Raw genomic sequence first — 22,354 nt, forward strand, 5'->3', positions numbered from 1 at the left:
TTTGCTATAAAAAATGCTATAAGATTTTTGGAAGCATTTGCGTAGCATTTATGCTAGCAAAAATGTTAAAAGAAATCTTCCGTCTAAAACAAAGAAGAGAAAGACCGTGGCCAACTTGCGAACTAAAGTGAACAGTCATTTGTTTCCTCCTCTCGCAGTCAAGAAGGAAATTAATTAGTGAATGACCGCACAATGATAGTATATCAATCCTCCATCGAATTTTTAAGAAAATTACGAAATATGTATGGTCCCAGTAGCAAAACACTATGCACATTTGGAAAATTGCTTTTCTCACAATACTGGTATAACTTTGGATCAGATTGAAGCATAGGATTATCATCTCTGTTCATTGTTTTTTTTTTTTTCGTTTCTTTTAGCTTTCAAATGAGTCCAGAATGTTCTCTCTAGCTTCGTGTGTTTCGGAAATTGAAATTTCTTGTAATTTGTATGTCGAAAATATGAGATTTTTTAAAAAAAAAAAACTGAATAATATTTCCTATTGGAAATTGCATGCTTTTGGATGTAACGTAGGCAAACATGTTTTATATTACGAAAATGTACTTCTACAAACTATTTGCATTTATCAGACACATTTTCAGGTGGTACAACGTGAAGTGGTGGTTTTGGGGGGAGGGAGGGGGTACTATACTCCATTCTAAAAACTGAGAGCGTAAAATGCACCCCTGTATCCTCTCCTGTTCCTGCGCCACTGGTTAGCAGAGTCGTTAATTTAAAAAGTGATTAATTTGAGAGAATCTCACACAGACACTCTTTTGGATGTAGCACAAGTCAGAACGAACAAAAGAGAACAAAATGACAGAACATATGAAAAGCAGGCACATAAGAAGAAAATGATATGTCAATCCCAACTCCTTAAGTGCTCGAACAGTCAGTGGGCCACTTATTTCCAACGGTGTGGGGTGTGATTCATAGTATAAGGCAACGCCCAGTCAGCTTGATGTGAAAGAGGGGGAGGGTTTTTGGACACAACCCAACAATTAGTTTCAGGGTGGAAGATACCACGAGGTGTTTTCTGAGGGTGGAACCGTCTCTCCACTTTTAAGGGGTGTAACAGACGATCAAAGTGAGTTTTGTGTGGAGGGAAAATCAGTTACAAGTTTCTTTCTGTGACCTTCTTTGGAGCATAATGGGAGCTCTGTGAACAGGGAAGGTGGTCCAAGTAGTATACCAAACAGAAAGGAAACTCAGAATGTCAGTGTATTTGTCAGTTACACCCAGAGTTATTTTTTTCTGCTGAGGGTCAGTGGTGAATGGGAGTGGTAACCCAGGGCGCTGAATGATCAAAAAGAAAACAAAGTTGGCAAAGAGATACTGGCGCTGCATCCTATTAAATTAATGTTGTCTGTTTTGCAAAGATTTAGTAACAATTTTATTGTTTGGCCCATTTCCAAGATAAACCTATCGGTACTGCTAAATTTGACTGAAGAAAGGACGGTCTAACATTCACTGCCATTCAACTACAGTCTAAAAAAAAAATATTACTAGAGTCAAAAGAAGGCCTTTAAATTCGTATAAAAATATAGAGCAGACTGTATACAGCTCAAATTGCATGAGATATCAACTGTTATTTACAAAACCATCTCAAGGCTGCAATACTAATCAAGTGAGCTTCACAACGCCATCTAATAGATAAGAAACAAAAACAAAGATATTCAATTTACTTTTTCTTGTAAAATGAACCGTGACCGTTATTAATCTAATAAAGGCTATTACATAGTTAAACGTAATTCATGTAATTTTGATGATTCAATTTTTATATTTATTGCGCACACAACTGCAATTTGTAATTATTATCTATATTTGTGAAAGATACAATATGCAAATTTAAATTTGAATCTTTTTAAACCTAACTAAATATTGTACACTCCTGATCACATACAGGTACATTTTATAAGGTTGGACAGTTGAATTCCATGTTGACTTCTCATTCTAGCCACGGCACAGAAAGGTGACAACATGAATGTGCATGCGTATTGTGCGTGTAAAGTTATCTGAGGGGAGGTGCACTGCAGCAGGCTTGAAGGACTAGCTTGCATTTGAGCTTCCCGCCTACACAACACAGTGCATCTCAAAGCCAGTTAGGCTTGTTATGTTTGGTTCTCTTAGCATAAGTACAATGCAGTATTTCGAGGATTGGCCAAAAAGTTATTACTTTTGCTAAGAGAATGAAACCTAACAAGCTTAACATAACCACGAAGGCATGTCGCAAAAGTGTCAGAACATGAAATGTCTTCAATATGGGTGCGATGAATGAGATCCACTAGCCCAAGTCCAACTGGAGAATCCACCATGAAATCCAGCCCCATGTGATTCAGCTTTTACTCTGAGTTTCTTGCCCAACGTCCAAAGAGTGGAATGTCTACAAGACAATTTTATAGTACCGAACCTCATTAACACAGACACATAAACGTGGAAATAAACCCCTTGCACATATAAATGCTTACGTACGTATAGGTGGATCAGGTAACGCATTCAAGAGCGTCGGTTAAAGACACTTCGCTCTCGCTTCGTTATGTCCCATCCTTGTGGGCATTAATAACTCCTCAAGAATTCCAAACAAGAGACCTGGAAGATTCAGGGGAGAGCGTCTTATCTTGATCTGTTTGCCTGGACTCCGTGACCAGGGCTCAAATCAAGAGCCTCGTAATGACCGTAGTGCCTCATGCTCTGCATTGCGAACGATCTTCTTGATTGGGTTTTCGGAAATCAAGCGGAAACAAAAAACGAGTCGCTGAAGGGGGAAACAAAAGAAATTCTGGTCTGAATGCGAAAGAGCATTCTGTCAAAAGCTTATTCCGAAAAGAAAGACTGTTCGCAATATCACGTATGTCTGGATGGCGTCCACGTCGGGTTTTACCGTTAAGGAAAGCGCATTAGAGAGAACAATAGTACATTTGTTTTTACTATTATTCCGGAGAGATAACACCCAGCTGCTTTCTATGGTGTTAAGCGAGCAGTGTTGGCAACTCAACCACTTTATCTCCAAATCTGGCTACTTTTAAATTGAGAGGCAAGGGATCAGGGTGTGAAATCATTGAAAACTGGTCGGGGGGGAGAAAGTTCTTCATCTACAAACCCCCTCTCCCATAAACATATGTGTTTATTATACGATACATATTTGTAATGTTATTAAAAGTTAAAAATAAATTACTCAATTAAAAACATATTATTATTATTACTATTACTAATTACATAAAGGAAAATAATTTGTTACTTTTATACATATCAGATATTGCAAAGCAGCTAATTAATTCCTTTTCTAACTGGTTAACGATGTTAATAAATTATGAAATAGTTCAAGTGGTTTTATTATGTGCAAGTTTTTGTTTAGTTTGTGCTTTATGATAAATCAAATAGATTTCATTGTTATTATTTTCTTGCATTCTTGTTTTAATTTTATTGCGCGTATTGATGTAGATTTGTTAATGATCTCTTGAGAGAGAGAATGCATTCAATACTTACAACTACACTAATTTGTGTGCGTTTTCGATATTATTCTTAGTAAAGTATATTTGAAATTAAAAGTAATTGCTTATCTTTTGTTTGTTATAATAAAAACTCTTCCTCCGAAAATTTTTGGTCGGAGGGATTTTTGAGGCCAAAATAGTTGGTGGGGGCGGAAATCCCCCGTCCCCCCTAGGACTTCGCACCCTGCAAGGGATTCTCTAACAGTTAAAACGTCTGCTAAGAGAACTAAAATAACTAACAAAACTAAAACAAGCTTAAACTAACAACGAGGGCATACTGAAATTATGCTAGAACACGAAATGTCTTCAATATGGGTGCGATAAGTGTGACTCCAGTTTAAAATGGGGTCCGAACTACTGTACAATGATCCTCCGCCGGGAATCGAATCTAGGACCCCTGACTTAGCGCATATCTGAGGACATGGGCAGTCATGATTTTTTTTACAAAACACGAACGTGAAGCATTTATGATAACCATACAAAAATAAATGCATATCCTCAGATAGCTTTTGGATAACAAACCCTCGTCACAGTCAGTCAAGTGGTTTTTAATAGTAAATTTTGAATTGGTTGATTTGGTTTATTTTCTTCCACTTTTAGCTTATCGCGAAAACGAGAATGAAAAGTGATAAAGGATGAAAATGTTGAAAAGACAAACACATGAACAAGGTACAATAGAATCCCCACAGAGCGAGCGCTATGAGTCCAAACGCCAGAGGCTCGTTAGTCTGCAAAATGCAGGAAGTGAGATCGACATTTGGATGTTTTCAGAAATGGCCATCTCTTACACTGTGTGAAAATTACATCAGTAAGACCATAAAAGCAAATCAATGACTACAAACAATTTTAATATATTTATTAAACTCAAATTGCAAAGTGAGTTTCTATCTAAAAATGTACACTTGAATTCAGTTCATATTAATTTGCCTCACCTAGTTTGTGATGTTCGCTTGGATACACAGTCCACTGCTTCGTCCACGACACTTCACGGGAACCTGCCATCCAATCTGGTTTGAATTCATTAATAATTCATCGAGCGAAGTAATATATTGCTTTTATCCCTGTTATTTAGTTTAAATAGCTGCTATAAATGTACAATTCGATACAGAAACCAATCTTAGATTTCCATTTCAAGTATCTACTGGACATTAGTATTAAGCAATTTCGACTCGTTTTAATCGACTGGCCTGCCGCCTGGTGGAGCGTACTAAATGAGTCTTTTTGTACGGCCAGGGCCTCGAGTATTCCATTCATAGTAGCCTAATCTATGATTGCGCTTTAAAAGGGTGAACAAACAAATCTCCAATGCAAATCTACAGTTGAAGTTCCGCAAGCATTAAATGTATAAATCCTGACAGATGGCTTAATAAATTCAGCTTAGATGAATGTGAAATCAAATCTACCTGACAGGGTTGCCATAATACATTCTTCTCACGTGGGTGGCAAGATAATCTTGGCTTGGGTGGGTGGTACACAACTGTGGAAAATCACACCGGTATCAAAGGCTCAGGTAAAACGAAAGAGTGTGTGATATCATACCCAATTTGTTCCAAGGGAATAAATGGCCCTTACGCTTACTACTCCCCCCCCCCCCTAATGACAGGCTTTGATAATTCCACTCTCAAGCAACTGCCCAGGTGAGTTTCCGGGACGAGCCGCCAGAGGGTGGGACGGTACAGGTGCGAGGGTATAGGGGCTTTTCGGTACTCAGAAAAAGTGTTGCAAGCTATGGGAAGTTTTACTATATTGACGGTTTGAAAGCAACAAATCAGCGACGGTTTTAGTTATACTCGGCTGATATCGTTTACTTTCGTGTCTGAAGAAGCCGAACGCTGCTGGCGGGTGAAATAAATGAGTGTCGGATACACTGCATGTTGCCAAAACTTCTGCACGCGCAAAGTCTCTTCCGCAGGGAAGATGAACAACAAACAACAACAACAACAACAACAACAAAAGAAAGCAAAGCTAAAAATTCATTTTATGAAAAAAGTTAATGGTAACACGAAAACACACAAAAGCAGATTTACGCTTGCCGCACAACAGGTGACGTTACGCCAACAGCGTTCACTTGGTAACTGAGATTGCAGTCTCACCGGGGCAGTGGCGGCTCGTGGTCTGGCTCTATGGGTGTGCACTTCAGTCTATCGTCCAGAAGTGTTATACCACCCCTGTGAAATACTCATACCCGTTTGTGCGTACATAATGAAGCTTAATATATTGGCAACCCAAGTTTTGATCACCTTTCACTGAAAATGGGGCTATGACAGAGTTATACGTATTTCATGAATTTTTTAACACGGATTTTTTTACAAATTTCAAATATTTCGGAAATCATCCAGCCAATCACGAGAAGAGCAATGTTATTGTGCAGTATGTAATTCAGCATTCGATAACCTGACAAAATCACTCAAGAACATAGAAATACCGATGTACAATATCGATACTATTGTCGATTTGCAAAATATTTCGTAAAAACTTTATCCCCCGCTCTGCTGATATTAATGAACAAGGAGAATAATAACATTGGCGTACACCAAAAAAGCCGATCCAACTACCACATGGAGGAAATCAGTTGTAATCTATCTAGCTGTTGTTTATTTCTAATGACAGACTGATCAAACCAAGCAAATCAAGCGAAATCAAGATAATAATAAATGTTAAACCAATAACAGTACTCACTAAGTTCGCTCTGCCCTGCTTCGTAATCGTACTTCAGAATTTTCCTTCTCTTCCGCCGTATCCATATATTACTGCAGTTGCTACAGGCTTTGTAGCTAACTTCCCTCCAAAAATTCAATAACGTTAAATATTAAGTCTGCTTTCGCTATGTACAGTTTCCCTATTCATCATGAAATCAAACACTTTGCACTGAAACAGGAACGACCTTTTGACAGCGTTAAATAATTTTGTAACGCAGTAACAGCCACACACACACAATGCAAGACAGCTGACTATTTGATGCTCGCTCCCTCCCCGCGTGTTGAAAACTTGGCTACTGCACCAGAGAGGCCGTTTACTTTGACCAAGTTGCACGAAGCAAAGGCATGCTTAAAACACCCGTTTCATAAAAAAAATCCCTAAATTTGCGATGATGCATCGACTGCGTCACACGATCTCCAATGGAATGGGTTTGCAACACTACATTTGCTCGTACACAAATCGCTGCGTTCACAGCCTTCCTAAATGATGCAACCTCCCCTCGCACGGCGCTCAAGCCAAAACATCCAATCAGCGTCCTCTACGCGACTGCTGCAACAGCGTCATAGGGAGCGAAACTACCATTGTGTTCCAGCCCCGATCGCGGCCTGGTCTGCGCGGGTTGATATCACTGATCGCAGGCTTCTGCACCATCTCTCTTGGTGGAGCGGCGTGGGAAAACTCAAGGTTTCGAAGGAGATAGAGTTCAATAAATAAGTATAATAATAATGATTTGCATTTCAGGTTTATTTGGGTGTGCACGTGCGAATGTGCGAATAGGCAGAAGCCGCTACAGCACCGGAGAACACGCTTCATGAAGACATTGGAGGAAATGAATAAGCCAACAGGATCTGTCGTTAGTTAGGTTGGCACTGCCACACTATCACAGTTTTGTTTATGTTTCCTATTGCTACTGAATAATAATGTGTCGAAATATCTAACAATCATTTCCATAATTCTGAAATAAAAGATAGCCCCACGAAGAGAAACTTTATTTTTTTTCAAACTCGATATAGGTAGCCGCACTCGATGGTCTAGTCGGTAAGGTGTCTGACAGTCATGAGGGAGGCCCAGGTTTGATTTCTGGGGTGGTTGATTTAAGGTGGGAATTTATCAGACCTTGTGTCTGCATAAAGCAGCTCTGCGGTTCTCCAAGCCTCAAATAATGGGTATCCTGGGGCAACCCTGGGGTGTAAAAGCAGCTGTAGCGTAATGCGAATCACATCACCTAAAAAAATGTACACGGGGAACTTTACCTAGCACTCGGTATACCTAATGGGAGGATCGTCTCTGTTGATTGGTGTGGATGGAATCCAACATGGCCGACCCCATACAGCACAAATCTCCCAGGGTTATCCATTTGGTTATCCACAATGTCCAGATCAGATCCATGGATATTATGGATATCCATTGAATGTCCATTAGATATCCATTTCTGGATATCCAAGACGTCTTAGGATATCCAGAACTGGACATCTAAAACTCGACAAATTCTTGATATCTAATACACAGCCTAAACGTGTGTAGAACTTGTAAGAAACATTGTCCAATTCCGAATATCCAATACGTCGCCAGATCTCTTCCAAAACTGAATATCCAAAACACATCCAATTCTGGATATCCAAAACATATCCAGATCTAGTCTAAAACTGGATATCCAAAATACATACAATTCTGGATATCTAATACATGTCTAGAACTGATCCAGAACTTGTTATCCAACAATGAACATAAATAGGATATGTTTCGAATATTAGAAAATGGTAGGGGTGTCCGGGATCCCGAAAAGTCTGGACCGGGATTTGAAAAAAAAATGTCCCGTCCCAATCCCGACTTCGGGAAATGAATTCCCGACTTTTCGGGATCCCGAACAGTCTGTAAATACCGAATGGTCATTTTTAAAAGTCGTTAATTCTCGACGTTTTCTGCATTGTAAATGTCTCGAGCTTATCGAAAAGTGTTCGTTTATGTACCAGAAATGCGAAAACAATCACGTAAAGTGAAAATAACGTGTAGAATCCGAGATTTCCAGAGCTTCGGGAAATTTTGAACATTTCCCATTCCGAAAATTTGCCGACATTGTCGGGAAATTGCGATTCTTTCCCGACCCGAATGTCGGGATTTAAAAAAAATTCCCGTCCCGACCCAAAAAATTCTGTCCCGTACACCCCTAGAAAATTGTCATAGTATTCCTGTTGTGCTTACTTTCTTATACTTTATCTTGCAAATTGAAACAATAATTGCATTGAATCATTAGCGTTTCTAAACTTATTTACTTGTTATGTTTAATGATTTAATATTTTTCTTCTTAGAATCAGAAAATTTCGATTTAGTCTTACTAAACGCTACAATACAATCGAGACTAAAATCGAGTAAATCCTACTTAGCTCAACCGGGAAAACCGGTTCCTTATATATATTTAGCATAGACAGTAGCTATACACATCATTTTCAGTCCGTGTGTTCTACGCCTGAGGCCTGAGTGAATCAGAAGATTGTGACTGTTTTCCTTGTTTGTGAGCATCTTGTTATTTGCTACTATCAGCGATTGAAACTTTTTAAAATCTTAGAATCAGAAACGCTACAATACACTGCATACAAGAATCGGGCCAATGCTCGCTTATACGTAGCATCACAAATCTCCAAGCACACAAGCTTGCGGAAAGCTTACGATAGCAAGCTTGATATGGCAAGCTGGATGCAAGCTTGAAGTAATTATGTGGTACTTAGCGTTGGTGGGTACATTTTTAAAAAAATATAACAATAGATACCCTCACTTAATATAACAATAGAGATACTCATTAGACATAAACAATAATGACAAAATGAAATAAAAACAGAAATACGGTGTTATGAAGTGAAATGTGGATACATTATGATGTTGATGTTACCTGCAGTCGCTAGATGGCACTCGCAAAATGTATAAAAGACACTTAAGTTTTCGTAACACAAATAATGGTATATTTCATTATAAATATAATGAGAAATTGTGTTTTAATACCCTTCGAAAGATTTGTGAACATTAAGCTACAATGTAATGCAGTGAATAAAAGTGAATCTCCCTCCCATGACCAACACTAGGATGGGAGCATAGATCCCGTCTACAATTGATCAACGCAGATGAAAACTCCAAGCGACAGTGGCAGGAGTGCAAGAATATAGAGATACTACCAACACGTCAATAGTTCACTCGACACAGGAAGAAATAGAAGCCAGGCCTGACAAAGGCGATACTTCACAAAACAAATAGTCAAATAAAGATCTGATCTGATCTGGTGGAGAAAAACTGGTTAGTTAATTGAACTCTCCAGCCTAATTATTGCCTATTTTTGTGGGAGCAGGAAAAGGTTTATTATCAATTTTGCCTTGACTCATCTCACTCAACAGGTCGCTAGGTGCCGTGGCTTGCCGCGAGTTGATAGCTTCCTCGAGATGAGGACTTGCTCGAAAATGTTTATTGTCCGGTGGAGAAAAACTGACACACGTACTCAGATTTCGGTTAGTTCATCATATGAACTTTCCAGCCTGCTCATTACCAGTGCGTAGTTACAGATCGGTTAGTTCATTGAACTATCCAACTTGACTAGTGCCTATTTTAAGGGGGAGCAAGAAAATTAACAACAAACATTGGTGGTTGACTGTTGCATGCATCCTTTCATATCAAAATATATCCAGATGAGATCAAAAATTGTACTTTTCGTGTTCATACAATATTCAAAGTACGTACAAAAAGTCTAAATCAAAGCATAATGTCCAGATTACGTCCCACTTGGTGTCCAAAAGTGATTCGAAAATGTCCAAAACATATCCTTTCTGGATATCTTTTGGATATCACGTATGCGGACAAATGGATATCCAGCAGATATCCAGTGGATGTCAATTGGACATTCCTGGATATCTATTGGATATCCAGAACTTCCGACACAAATATCCAAAAGATATCCAGTGGACATTCTTTTCAAAATGACGAAAAACGTGTAACTGGTATTTTTGGAACTTTCTTATAATTAATGAGAAAGAATTAGGCAACAAATACCACAAAGGTTTTAGCTTTATATGTTAAATGTCTAATTTTAGTGACGCAACAGCCCCTTGCAATTTGCAAAACAATTTAGATTACGCATAGTCAACACACCGACTCCCACTGCCGCTTTTAATTCGTTTCAAGTGTTTCCACAACTGTCCACATGACACATTTCAGTCAACACTGAAAGTTTGTTGTTCCCACGTCGAATGCGGAACGCTTATTCATGCCAAAGGAGACAACGCCCACCATTCAGCTACGTGGAAGCCCTTCAGTTCACCTGCATTACAAACTGAAATCGCAATATTGTTAGTGTTAATATAAAGTTCTCCCGGTTTCAAACATATTTCACTAACTCTAGGCAATTTTTACTCTCGTGATATGGCAACACTGTTTCGGTTACAAACGTCTATCTTTTTCTGGAAGTTATTTCAGAGTCAAGTTGCACCGGAGGTGAAGAGGTCAACCATTCAGCAAGAAGAGTAATGTTCACTACAAGAAACAACACCTTTAACAGCGTTTAGCAACTCCGGGACCACACACAGGCTCCTAAAGCGGACAATGATGAGCAACGTGGGTGCTTAGTTGTAGGCCACTTAGTAAAATGTATCTGCCGAGGAACTGGGATTCAGGTATCCATCACACCTCAACCGAACCTTAGTTTTCATTTAGCTGGAGTTCTTCCAGGATTTTTCCTCTCGAAACCTTGATTTCTACTTAAGACTTCAGCTGGACATCACTGGACAAGATTGATCTCTTCCACTTCTGTGTAGGAGGAACCGGAGGAACAGTAATGTTGTGAAACTTTCTCGTATCGATCAGGATCTTTCAGAAGGAAGACAAAATTAATTGCTGTTTCTTGTATCAAGGTGGAGTTAGTATTCTTTTTTTCCAGTGAACAGACAACGACAAATAATAATAGACAAATTGTCTACCATGATCACTCATTCTGTTGGTAGTGATTGCTGTCACTACAGTTTTACGCAATCCGATTGGCTGTGACGTGACGTCATTAGTGTGTGCACAGACATTGTGAGGTTAAGTTTGGTTAGATAGAAGAAGAAGACAAAGTGTTGTGCTACTAATTCCAACACTTTCCACAACGTGGGATTCAAGACTTGAAACAAAAAAAATCATGAGTACGACCTCTGCTCCAACACAAGTACAGTCAACGAAGTCAGTAATAAGATGTGTTTTATACAGTGTATACTGATACAATTGTAGGTTGAATTGTATAAAGAAACAAACTGCCGGAGTACTAAGTTGAGTGAGTGTACACCCATACACTCAACGGCGAAAGAAACGGTAGGCGAATTGTCCACCACCATATTCATTCGGTCTGAATTACACAATGTGATGGATGACAGTGAATTGAAATAAGGACGCCAATAAGCAGAGAACAATGCCTGCTTCGAATCAACATAGTTTAATTCCTTAAAACAACACAGGATGTAGAATAAAAAATAATGGAAAAAGCGGTGGACAATTTGCCTCATTATCCTTGCCGTTGACTGTACAATTCCACTCCTCCAAGACACAGAATAAGGAAGAAAGATAGCAATGGACGATTTACCTATTGATTTTAAAGTGGGTACTGATTGCTGCTACAACCTTTCCAAGCATTCCCAGTGGCTGGCAGCTTTTTGGGGTAGTAAATAATCTGTGGTGATTAGGTTAGGCTACTATCCGTGACAAAAATATTGAGCTCTCTGTTTGCGTGCTTGTAAAATTGTACTCCGTGGGTGGAAAAAAGTCAAATATACCTCATTGGAAAGCTTCAAGTATCTATTTTTTAATAAGCGTCGTCTCAAAATTATTCTTCGTTGCATTTTCGTATTATAATGAAAAATTCACTAAAAAGTGCAGTTTTTTCTTTCAGTTTGCAAGAACGGGGAACTTAACATCATACAGTTCATAGTCCACAGTTGACATAATATTGAGATCTTTTGTACGTGAGGACGGATTGTTTTTGCATCTCTGTGGAAGAAGTCAAATGCAGATCTTCACTAGATGCTTCAAAAATTGAAATTTTAGGCAGACGTGCAATCTTGAAATGTGTAATTGCAAATTCAATTAAATTGTAAAAAGCCGTTTATATGACATATTTGATCCAAATCCAGAAGTTTAACATGTGTATATCAAGTGTGACCAAATATATTAATTATTATTGACCACTCCTAATATGGTAAACGCGCGGATGACGTATGGCGAGATGCGGCCAATCTCAGGCTCCGCGGGCTGCAGGTGACTTGCACAGTGTTGCCGCTTCGCTGCAGCTACACGGTCTGCGCTGCGAGAATGCTGGAAGTGCGTTCCGTTGGTCCGATCCAAAACATTGTGGCAGTGTAAAATAATGAATAAACAATTTCTCATATTATGAATGAAATACATTTTCTTTGTATACTTTAGTTATTGTTATATTTTCTAGCTTTTATCCAATCTTTATACGAACGTCATTTACTCCGTATCATTTTATGTCGCTCATTTAAAAAGAGTAAGTGCACCGATGAGCTTGATTTGATGAAGGCAATGAAATATCTTACCAAATATTCGAACCCGTGACTGCTGGCTTCGCAGTCTCCTCTGTATATAAAAATAACATGCTTGCGATGTACAGCAACAGCAACTTCATAACAAAGGAAAACAGCAAGAAAAAAAGCATGTAAGGGATCTTATGTATGTGTGCGAGTTCAGGCTATAGGAACACAAGAGTGATAAAAGAAAACCTGCATTTGTCAATTACAGGATCTGAACAATGCTTCTCTGTGCACAACAATTCGCTTTGTAACCAAAACTTTCTGCTTACTTTCCGTGTCAAAGCTGCTGCCTCAAGGCAAAGTTTAAAGGTCTGCCGGCGGCGTGTGGCAACAAAGCGCACTTCGTCGTAGCAACGAGGCGAAAAACGCGCGAGCCGGTTGCCAAGAGAAGCAATTCTGTCTGTCGTTTTCAATTCGCAGAATATGAAAAGATAAGCCATAAAAATTTGATTTTTATTCCATGCTCATTATTTAGATATGCTTTGCATCGCCATTGGGCTGACCATTACCGAGATTGCAACACTGTTATTAAACATTAATATTGGCTGTTCCACAAATGATAGCAACATTATATATGGCCGAGGTATTTCCACATAAACAAGCTTCAATCACAAGAAATTTCATATTTTTACGACTGGTTTTCAAGAAGCTACACACGATTGAATTCGACTTACATAAAACACACGAAAAAATTACACTTTTAGGAACATTTTTGTTTTAATAGAGAACAGACAGAGCTAAAATAACTTTTTCTTGCTTTTGTCTAAAAGCAGACACTTGTAGCTTTCCAGTGAGGTATATTTGACTTTATTCCTCCCACGGAGTACAATTTTACAAGCACGTAAACAGAGGGCTCAATATTTTTGGCACGGATAGTAGTTGGGTTTGGTTCTTTAAGAAGAAGAAGAAGAAGACGAAAATGCTTGTAGCAGCAATACCGACCTCTTAGGTTCTTAAGTACAGTATTACAAGCATACCAAGCAAATTACCATCACCATGTTTATTTTCTTTTTTTAAGCAATGAGAGTTTCAAGAATTGAAACAGAACACCAAACAATTGCTGACAACATCCGCAGCACCATGCATAAAAATCCATTCATTAAAACACATAATCTGCAAGAGAAAAATTAGTGATGGACAAGTTGTCGGTCAATACTGTAACTGTATCCCATTGTACCAGCATCGGGCAAGGATACTCTGAACTAAATTTCACTTGCGCATTTGATGGGGGAAAAACAACGTAGTATTGATATACAGATCGCTCATATAAATTACTCCGTGAAATGTTATGGAAAGATCTCCGAATGCTTCTTTTATACACTGTATCGTGGATACAAATCGAAGAAACGATTCATCCTTTATAACAATGTACAATAAAAGTATTGTGTTTCCTACAAACTAACAACAATGCTAGCCCTATAAGAACAAACAACAATGCTATGATGTAATCACTTGGAAGAGAGCTTTATCATGCATGCCAACATTGTTGAAGCTAGATGACTACCCTCGCATTATAAACTTATACAGTAGGACTTTTCTTCCAGGCGACACGTGTGTACTCAAGTGAAGCTGGTCAGCCGCCCAGCAAAGAAAGTGGAGACCTTCTGCAAGCCTGTCTACAAGACGTACACTCAGATATGCGAGAGGAATCGGCTGTGCAAGGCAGCCAGGTAGGTGACATCTCAATTTAGTGTGACGGCATATTCAAGCGGCAACATATGTCCAAGCGGCAACAAGGGTTTCCGTTAATAACTACGTAGTTTCTTAATTTCGTTCACACTTAGACAGATTGACACTTCTGGGCTGTAACGATTCCATTGTTACAACCCAGAAGTGTCCGTGACTGTACATCAGGATCACAATTTGGCTACGGTTTCCACTTTTAGTGGCTAGCCAGTAGATTTTTTTTTATTATTATTTGGATCTTCTTGACTTTGGAAACAGAATGTTCGATGTTTTCATATACAGTAAAATCTCGTTAATCCAGACCCCGATAAGCCGGACTTCGCTTAATAAAAAAAAGCAGAATACAATGTTTAAAATGTGGCTAGAAGTCAACAAGAGAACTTCCCAAAGAAAAGACAGCCAACCACTGATGAAATTCTGTTTCCCGCAGACTATGTACTGTATAGTGTATTTAGGCCTATGCCCTTTAAATACACCATAGTAAACGTGTTTTGTTGCTATAAACGGAGTTTTAATGAATGCACTTTCTACTGTTCTTTTAGGTTATTTCAGTTAATCCGGACTTTCGTTAAACCGGTCAACTTATCCCCCCATTAGTCCGGATTAACGAGGTTTTACTGTAATTGGAATTTGCATTTGCATTCGTTAGTCAATGCATTTGTATAACATGTATTTTGACGAAACGATATATGAGGTGTAAGGGACGACTTTCTGATAAGGCACCGAAAAGAGTCAACCTCACTTGCACGTAGTACATCCCAGTAACCAGTGTTCGAATTGAAGAGGGGGGGCAGGGAATTACCTCCCCCCTTCTAATTTTTTCATTCCCGGCTCTACATTTATATTTTCATTCCCTACCAGGGAAAGGAAATTCCCCTTCTGAATGTATTCTACGTATTTTTATTTGGGATGGCATGACAGTCATTCATTGTTTGAATCATAAATTCGAAATTGTCGGCCCCTGTGGCAGAGTGGTTAGCACATCGTGCTACGACACCAGGGCTCCCGAGTTCGAATCCTGGCCTGGGTATCGCTATTTGTGAGTGTCCATTCATCAATTTCATCATATCACTCATCCCCATCTTCGGAAATTAGCCGAAAGTGGCAGAAAAGGCGAAGTAAAATAAAGCAAATCAAATCAAATAAATTCGAACTTGTGAAAATATTAGTCATTGCAGTTTAAATCTTTTATAGATGCATTTTATTTTATGTCCGGTCAAGACAGCAAAAATCAAGGAGGGCGCAAGGACATTTTACTTTTTCTAAAGCAGCAAAAAGTGGAGGGCTACTGCCACCCCGGCCCTCTATCGAAATGGTAACTCAAGCGCAGAAGTGAGATTATTTCCGTAACAGCTCTGGCCGTTCTGCGCTTGCACCTTGGGAGCGAGTCATAACTCCCGATTCCTCCAATCAAGAGGTGAACCGCTGACGTCATCTATACTCTGCGCCTATAGCTAAATCTATTGCTCACGCTGTACACTGCTCGTAGGCTCGCTGGCTAGACTCGCGCAGTCAGCTGGACTCTACCGGTAGTTCTCGTAAGTCCCTTTGCATTTTCTTCAATTCGAACACTGCCAGTAACTGCTCCTTGTAGTCCAACGAGGCCAGGATAATCCTTTGTTGTCCTATGTTTGTCCTATGTGCTGAGTGCCTCTTTACAGCATCAGCTTTCAAATTAGGTAAGAAGATGTTTAGTCTTCAGAGATAGTATAGTGTTAGTTCTTGTCAAGGAAGTAATGAATGGATTAGTTTTAACAATTGAGTAAGAGCGTTTTTAGCAGACATGTGCCTATTATATTTTCTTGTTAGAGGCATGTCACCAGTTTTGTTTTCGTTAACGGGCTTGAGTTACGGTGCAAAAATAGCCTATGTGCTGATGTCCCCGTAGTATAATAATTAGACGTCGGATTTTAGGTCTTTAACCTATTTTTCCTTTGCAGGTAAATAAGAAATAACAAGTTATATCACAGTTTCATTAAAAAACGCAACAACCGACGAAATTTTATAGTGCCTAAAATAACCTATTTTGCTTCTTATAACCTATTGTAGGTTTATGTGCCTAAATTACATATTTTATTATGTGTTTTTTTATGTCCTTTAGATTTTACAGGATTTTTATGTTTCTCAGAGGTATTTTTACTTGCTTTGGTAACGAAACAATTCAATGATTGGCGTGTTTCAAGTTATGTTGTTTCTCAAAGCTATAAACAAAACAAAATGTCTGACGTCACTGTTACCTGCACACAGTGGCGGCGGTTAGGGGGGGCTGTTCCCCCTACTTCTTGACCCCGCACCATGGACCCTTAATGCTAAGCCTTGTCTACTAAGATAAAGTAAACTGTCCTTACCCCCCTCCCTTCCAGTTTTGGCACCCAATCCTGTCTACTGCCTGCACAGTCCCAAGTGCAAACTTCTGATCCGTGTGGTCTTGCTCACTTTCTCGTCAGTTCGGTCCTTTTGTGGCATTCACGCCTTGTGAAGTAACGTTTCGGCATTCAAATTTGCAGAACTGACTATGTTTCAGTTGAAAGTTAAGTAAAAGATAAAGATAAAATAGAGCATCTGCTTGTACCTTTTTTTCATGTTTTACCAAACTTCACGCATAATTGCCAGACCAGAATTCAAGGTATTCCAAATTATCTACCCTGATATTGTGCAGCATATTATACATACGTAATTAATTTTTCATACCAACAAGTAACTTTTGCTAACGGCACAAGTATAGTAATACAATAATTTGTGGATAATTTTGAAAATGATGCATACAAATGAGAATTTGGTTAGAAAATTAACATTTGGTTGTTATGTATGCCTACTAAAATTTCTTACGGTTCTTGTGATTTTTTTTAACGATTCTATGTAATAAGTAATTTACAGGAATTTTGTACCATTTAAGTTTTTTGGAACCTACTTCAGGATTTTTTCGAGCCTAATTTAATATTTTTAGAACCTATTTCAGAATTTTTAGAACCTATTTTAGGATTTTTAGAGCCTATTTTAAGAAGCACACTTTTTATAACCTAAAAAACAGAGGTCTAATAATAATCAATCAATCAGGAGACGATATTATTAGTCAAAGGGCGTGTGAGTCAGCAAGATTACAAGATTACGTTTCAAAACTTGTGACATCCAATTAATATAATTAATAAATCCCCATTGTACTAATGCTACTCTCATTTGTTGTATAGTTCTATAAAACACATAAATTTAGATCTTATATAAAGTTTATCGCATATACTAGTTTGGTGTATGACTCTGCAATTGAATAAAATTTTAACGATCAATTCCGGAGCCTAAATATTCGACAGCTACCAACAGAATATGCTAATTGAGTACTGTTCTCCAGTGTGTTTGCGATATTCATATGCCTTTCATTTTTTCAGGGTAGTGTACGAGATCGCCTATCGAACTGTGCTCCAAATGAGGAATGCACGCGAAACCACATACGCCTGCTGCCCAGGTTGGTCTCAGGGCAACAAAGCTGCCCACGGATGCAACAAAGGTATATACATCCCATTGTTGTCGTCATTGCTGACTTTAATAAGAACTGCGGCAGGCAAGCCATAACAATTATACACTTTTGAACTCTCATGAGTTTTAGGTATGACGTGAGAATTACAATTTGGCAATAATAGCTTTAAAATATGGTGCATAGTTTCGGAGGGGTGGGTGGAGGGCTAAGTTGTACCCACGATAAATGCCGTAGCATGAAAGTGTTTTCAACTGAAATGTATGTTTTATGATAGTTAGATACCTTGAGCGATTGTTCTGGTACTGCGTTGGTAGAATAGAAATGGATTTCCCCTCTATTTCATATGAGCTTCTAAAGTTGTGATTACAAAGATTACGATCTAGCCATGAAGTAGTTAGAAGTAGAGGCGTTTTACTACAGCGCACTCTACAACATGACGTAAGCTTTGGAAAGGGGAGGTAATTCATCCTTCGTCTGGCAAAACAACTAAAATATAATAATTCTGGTAAAATTTACTCATAGTTAGTAACACTGTCGTCCATAAAGCTTCCAAGGTTGACATCTACAGGCACATTCGTCAAAGGCAACTCACTCCCAACCCATATCTGCGCCTCCATCTCATGTCTTCATACTCCAGCTTCCCCTCCGTTCAGACCTAGTTTTACGATCCTATCTATATTCAGTCCAGCCTGAATCACGTCTTTAAAACCAATCATAAAACCACATGCGGTTGAAGTCGAATTAATCTTTTCCCAAGCCTAACCCACTCGCCACTATGTACAAGATGCATTACTTTGTCTTTTATCTGAATGACCTTGTGTGAACTCAGTACATCTGCAATGCCGGGACATCACGTATTTTTTATCACTGCAAACGTCCTCGTAAATCCTTATATTTGTCACCGTCAACTATATTTCGTTGATAACCTAAGCTGCCACGACTGCCTTCAATGAAGTGATTCAGTTATTGCTCCTTCCGTCTGGCAACCATGAATCAAGATTGTACTTGCTCGCTACGCCCCCTGTTTGTCAAGAACTCCACCTGGTGGATACAAGGACCTGCCACGGCTGTAGGTGGCGACACTGGAAAATATAACTAATCCCTTAAACCCTCGTTTGCTAAATCGTTTCTTAAGTGGCAGGAATAGTCTGTGGTGCAACAGAGTTGCCAACTATGTTTCGCATTGGGTTTGGATGAGTTTTTTTTAAATCCACTTTTATGCAGAGTTGTTAAAGGTTCCCTAACAGGACCGGAACCTTTTTTCTCGTACAATTTAAATATGGTCCAAGTTGCGTATTGTTTCATTTCAATACCGAACTTGGCCGTATTTAAATTCATCCGAAAAAAAAAAAAAAGTTCCGGGAACGAATTGGAATACTTTAAAGTTAGAAAGGTCCTTTAAAGTCCAGAACCCATTTATGTTTTCTGATTTTGTCTCCCGGATCAGAAATGAATTTATTTACCATCCCTGAATCTTCAACAATCCTGCTTTTATGCACAGATAGGCTAATTGGGACTGGACCTACAGTTTAAAGTGGGGTCATAACCTCCCCATGATATCGAACCCAGGATGCATTGATTACAAGGATTTCACCATGGGAACGAAGTGTTAAATGCAAATTCCCTTTAAAATTCCATTAAAATGACATCTGATTACAATTTTGGCATTTCAACAACTTTTAAAGTGTAAGTTAGAATAAAAACGGTAAATGCAAAATATTGTATTGTTTATGACGACTCTACTTAGCAAGCAGCTATGAAATATCAACTTTTACAATTCCACCCCCCCAAAAAAAAAATCCTGCGTAAGCTAATGACGTTAACTAAATAGATTAATACAATGCGAAACTGGATGAAAAAGCAAATGGCCAATGTATATGTTTGCAAATGATTCCGCAAACAGAGAAAACATAGTAAATCAATATTCTGGGATGCCTAAAGGTAAATGAAGCGAACACAATCATCATAAGACAGGGCCATCTGTATGGTTTGCATTTATCATATTTTCACTCACTTTTGAGTAATCGCGACGATAAGGATGAATAGCGTATAAATTAACTGATGACTCTCACAAAGAAACACCCATCCGAGTAGCGAGTCCTGCTACAATGGTAAAGAACTGTGACTTGGACCTGTAGAGTAGGATGCATAAGTACTACTAAGCAAATTGTCCATCACAATGTTTATTCTCTTACTTTCACGCTATGAGAGTTTCAATTTAAGTTTTTAACTCCGCTTTATGCACATATGGGCTAACCGGGACTGGACCTACAGGTTAAAGTGGGAGCCACTGTGCGCCTGTACCGGGTATTGAACCCGGGACTCCTTGTTTGCAAGACGTTACCACTACATCATCACTAAAGCCTAATGAGAGTTTCAAGAATTTATACAAAACGCCAAACAAGCTGCTGACAACCCCTGCACCAGTACATACTGGTGTACGCAGAGGGGGCTGATGGGGCTACAGCCTCTCCGAAATGTTGAGAAAATCAACTTTTACAAATAAAAGAAATTGAAAAACTCGGGAAAAATCAAAATAGTAAATGCAAACCCCTTTAAAAATTTTCCCATCCATTTTTGAGAGTGAAAATTGTAAATATACGCAATATGTTGTGTACGTCAGCCTCTAGAAAGCAGCCAGGCGCGCTTTGAAAAACATTGGGTTCTTGTAACTTTAAAAATCTTATTTATCCTTCCTTCCATGTATCATATTAATGCACATAAATAATCTAATCTTTACTATTTTAAAGTTGTTTTTTTTTTGTTTTTTTTTTGCTGATTTCAATAAGTGAATATACTATAGCAATAATATCACAAATTATTTGGTGTGCTCGGGACCATCGGACCCAAATAAGTTGGCACCACTGAAAGCGGCTATATGCGATCCAATTATGCAATTCAAGCCCCTCCCGAAAAAATCATACGTACGCCAGTGCCAGCATACGTAAAAAGCACGTCCTCATATATGAAAAATACTTTGGATGCAAGAAAAAAATAATGAAAATGTTATGCCGAGCCGAGCAATATTTGTGAATCCCACTGTACATACAAGATGATGGTACTAATTTTATTTAACGATCAATTGGAACCAGTGAAAGTTAATTGACAAGTCTATTCCTTCTTTATAGCGCTGTGTACGAAATCCTGCCAGAATGGAGGCTCCTGTGTGAAACCGGAAACGTGCTCATGTAAACCAGGGTTCACTGGGAAGCAATGCGAGAAAGGTAAGTACATTTTAATTGTTGATATTAAAGCTCAGTACCTTCAAAATATAAACAAGTCAATAGAGAAAGTACGAAAGATTACTCATTTGTGAGCGTTACTTTTATTCTAAACCTTAATGTGCATATAATAATTAACCAAAATGATCGATCATCGAAATGAAACCTCAAGGATCAAACTGTTGAGAAAAGTTCGTCTTGACTGTACACTGTGACAGTTTGTCAGTATTGAGTCTTTCATATTCTGCGCGTCACAAACAGGGGGAGATTTATAACACTTTTGGCTTTCCCTTGGTACATAAGGTTTAGCATAGTGCGGGGCCAAAAGAAGCAAGAAGTGGGGGGCAACTGCCCCCACGATCCCCTATTCGCCGCCACTGTTTAAGAAAATTAAAGCACTTCCGTCTGCAAGAACATGCACGTGAGCAAGCAGCCAACGAACTGACGCTAACACAGTCGAATTTCGGTCATAAAGGAATTCTTTGCTTACAAGCTCCAAAAGCCTTAGGCTTGGCGCCATACTATGAATTGCTACGTCTGTCAGATAGATTGTTCGCAAAGAATATTAAGAAAGTATATGGATTGAGACAGTTCTATTTAGTCTTTCACTGTAGCTTTATTTTCATTCCTCGATAAAAATAGAACCTAAACTGTCAAAACATACCACAGGGCATGAGACGGTACGTCAGAGGTGAGGGTTACCTGCACGCACTCACGTCACGAGAGCCCCAACAACAGATCTACTATATCTCAAACTACCACTACATTAACCTTGAACCTTTCCAAGATGGCTCGAGTGTCCCGCACGAAACGCTGGTAGCGCTGATTGGAGTGTGTTGTTGCAAGGGAAAGTCCAACCACAAAGAGAATAAGCTATTTAACACAACTGTATATATATATAGAAACAAAGTGCTAACAGAAAATAGCCAATTAACTAAAAGATTAATTTATTTCTGTTTACCAAACTTAGGAGTACCCTATGGATATTTAGAACAACTATCTGTAATACCACGCTGCATTCCCATATCTCTCTGGGCTGATATTTGAATTCCAAGATTACAAACTTGAACCCAATCCTAATATTCAAACACACCCTCGTGTGTACTTATTTCCAAGAAACACGAATAATTTTGCATGTTCTATTAGACCCAACAGAACGAAATTCTTAATACTGGTATATGTCAAGGAAGAACACAAAACAGTAATACCTCATTGTATATTCCCAAACAT

General features: G+C 38.7%; 1 protein-coding gene across 1 annotated transcript in view; it reads left to right on the plus strand.

The window, feature by feature from the left end:
• LOC145983255 (uncharacterized) overlaps positions 1-21,127 on the plus strand; it is a gene marked incomplete at its 3' end in the record, with an annotated part of 50,601 nt that extends 29,474 nt beyond the window's left edge. Inside the window, exons 2-4 of the mRNA XM_083116422.1 lie at positions 14,290-14,415; positions 17,815-17,933; positions 21,032-21,127. Of these exons, the coding sequence (XP_082972548.1) occupies positions 14,290-14,415; positions 17,815-17,933; positions 21,032-21,127 (341 nt within the window). The remainder of the gene's footprint in view (positions 1-14,289; positions 14,416-17,814; positions 17,934-21,031) is intronic.
• Between the last annotated feature and the right edge of the window lie 1,227 nt (positions 21,128-22,354).

The sequence above is a fragment of the Lepisma saccharinum genome, unplaced genomic scaffold (assembly GCF_977018435.1).
Source record: "Lepisma saccharinum unplaced genomic scaffold, izLepSacc3.1 HAP1_SCAFFOLD_703, whole genome shotgun sequence".
In the NCBI taxonomy this organism is placed as follows: Eukaryota; Metazoa; Arthropoda; class Insecta; order Zygentoma; family Lepismatidae; genus Lepisma; species Lepisma saccharinum.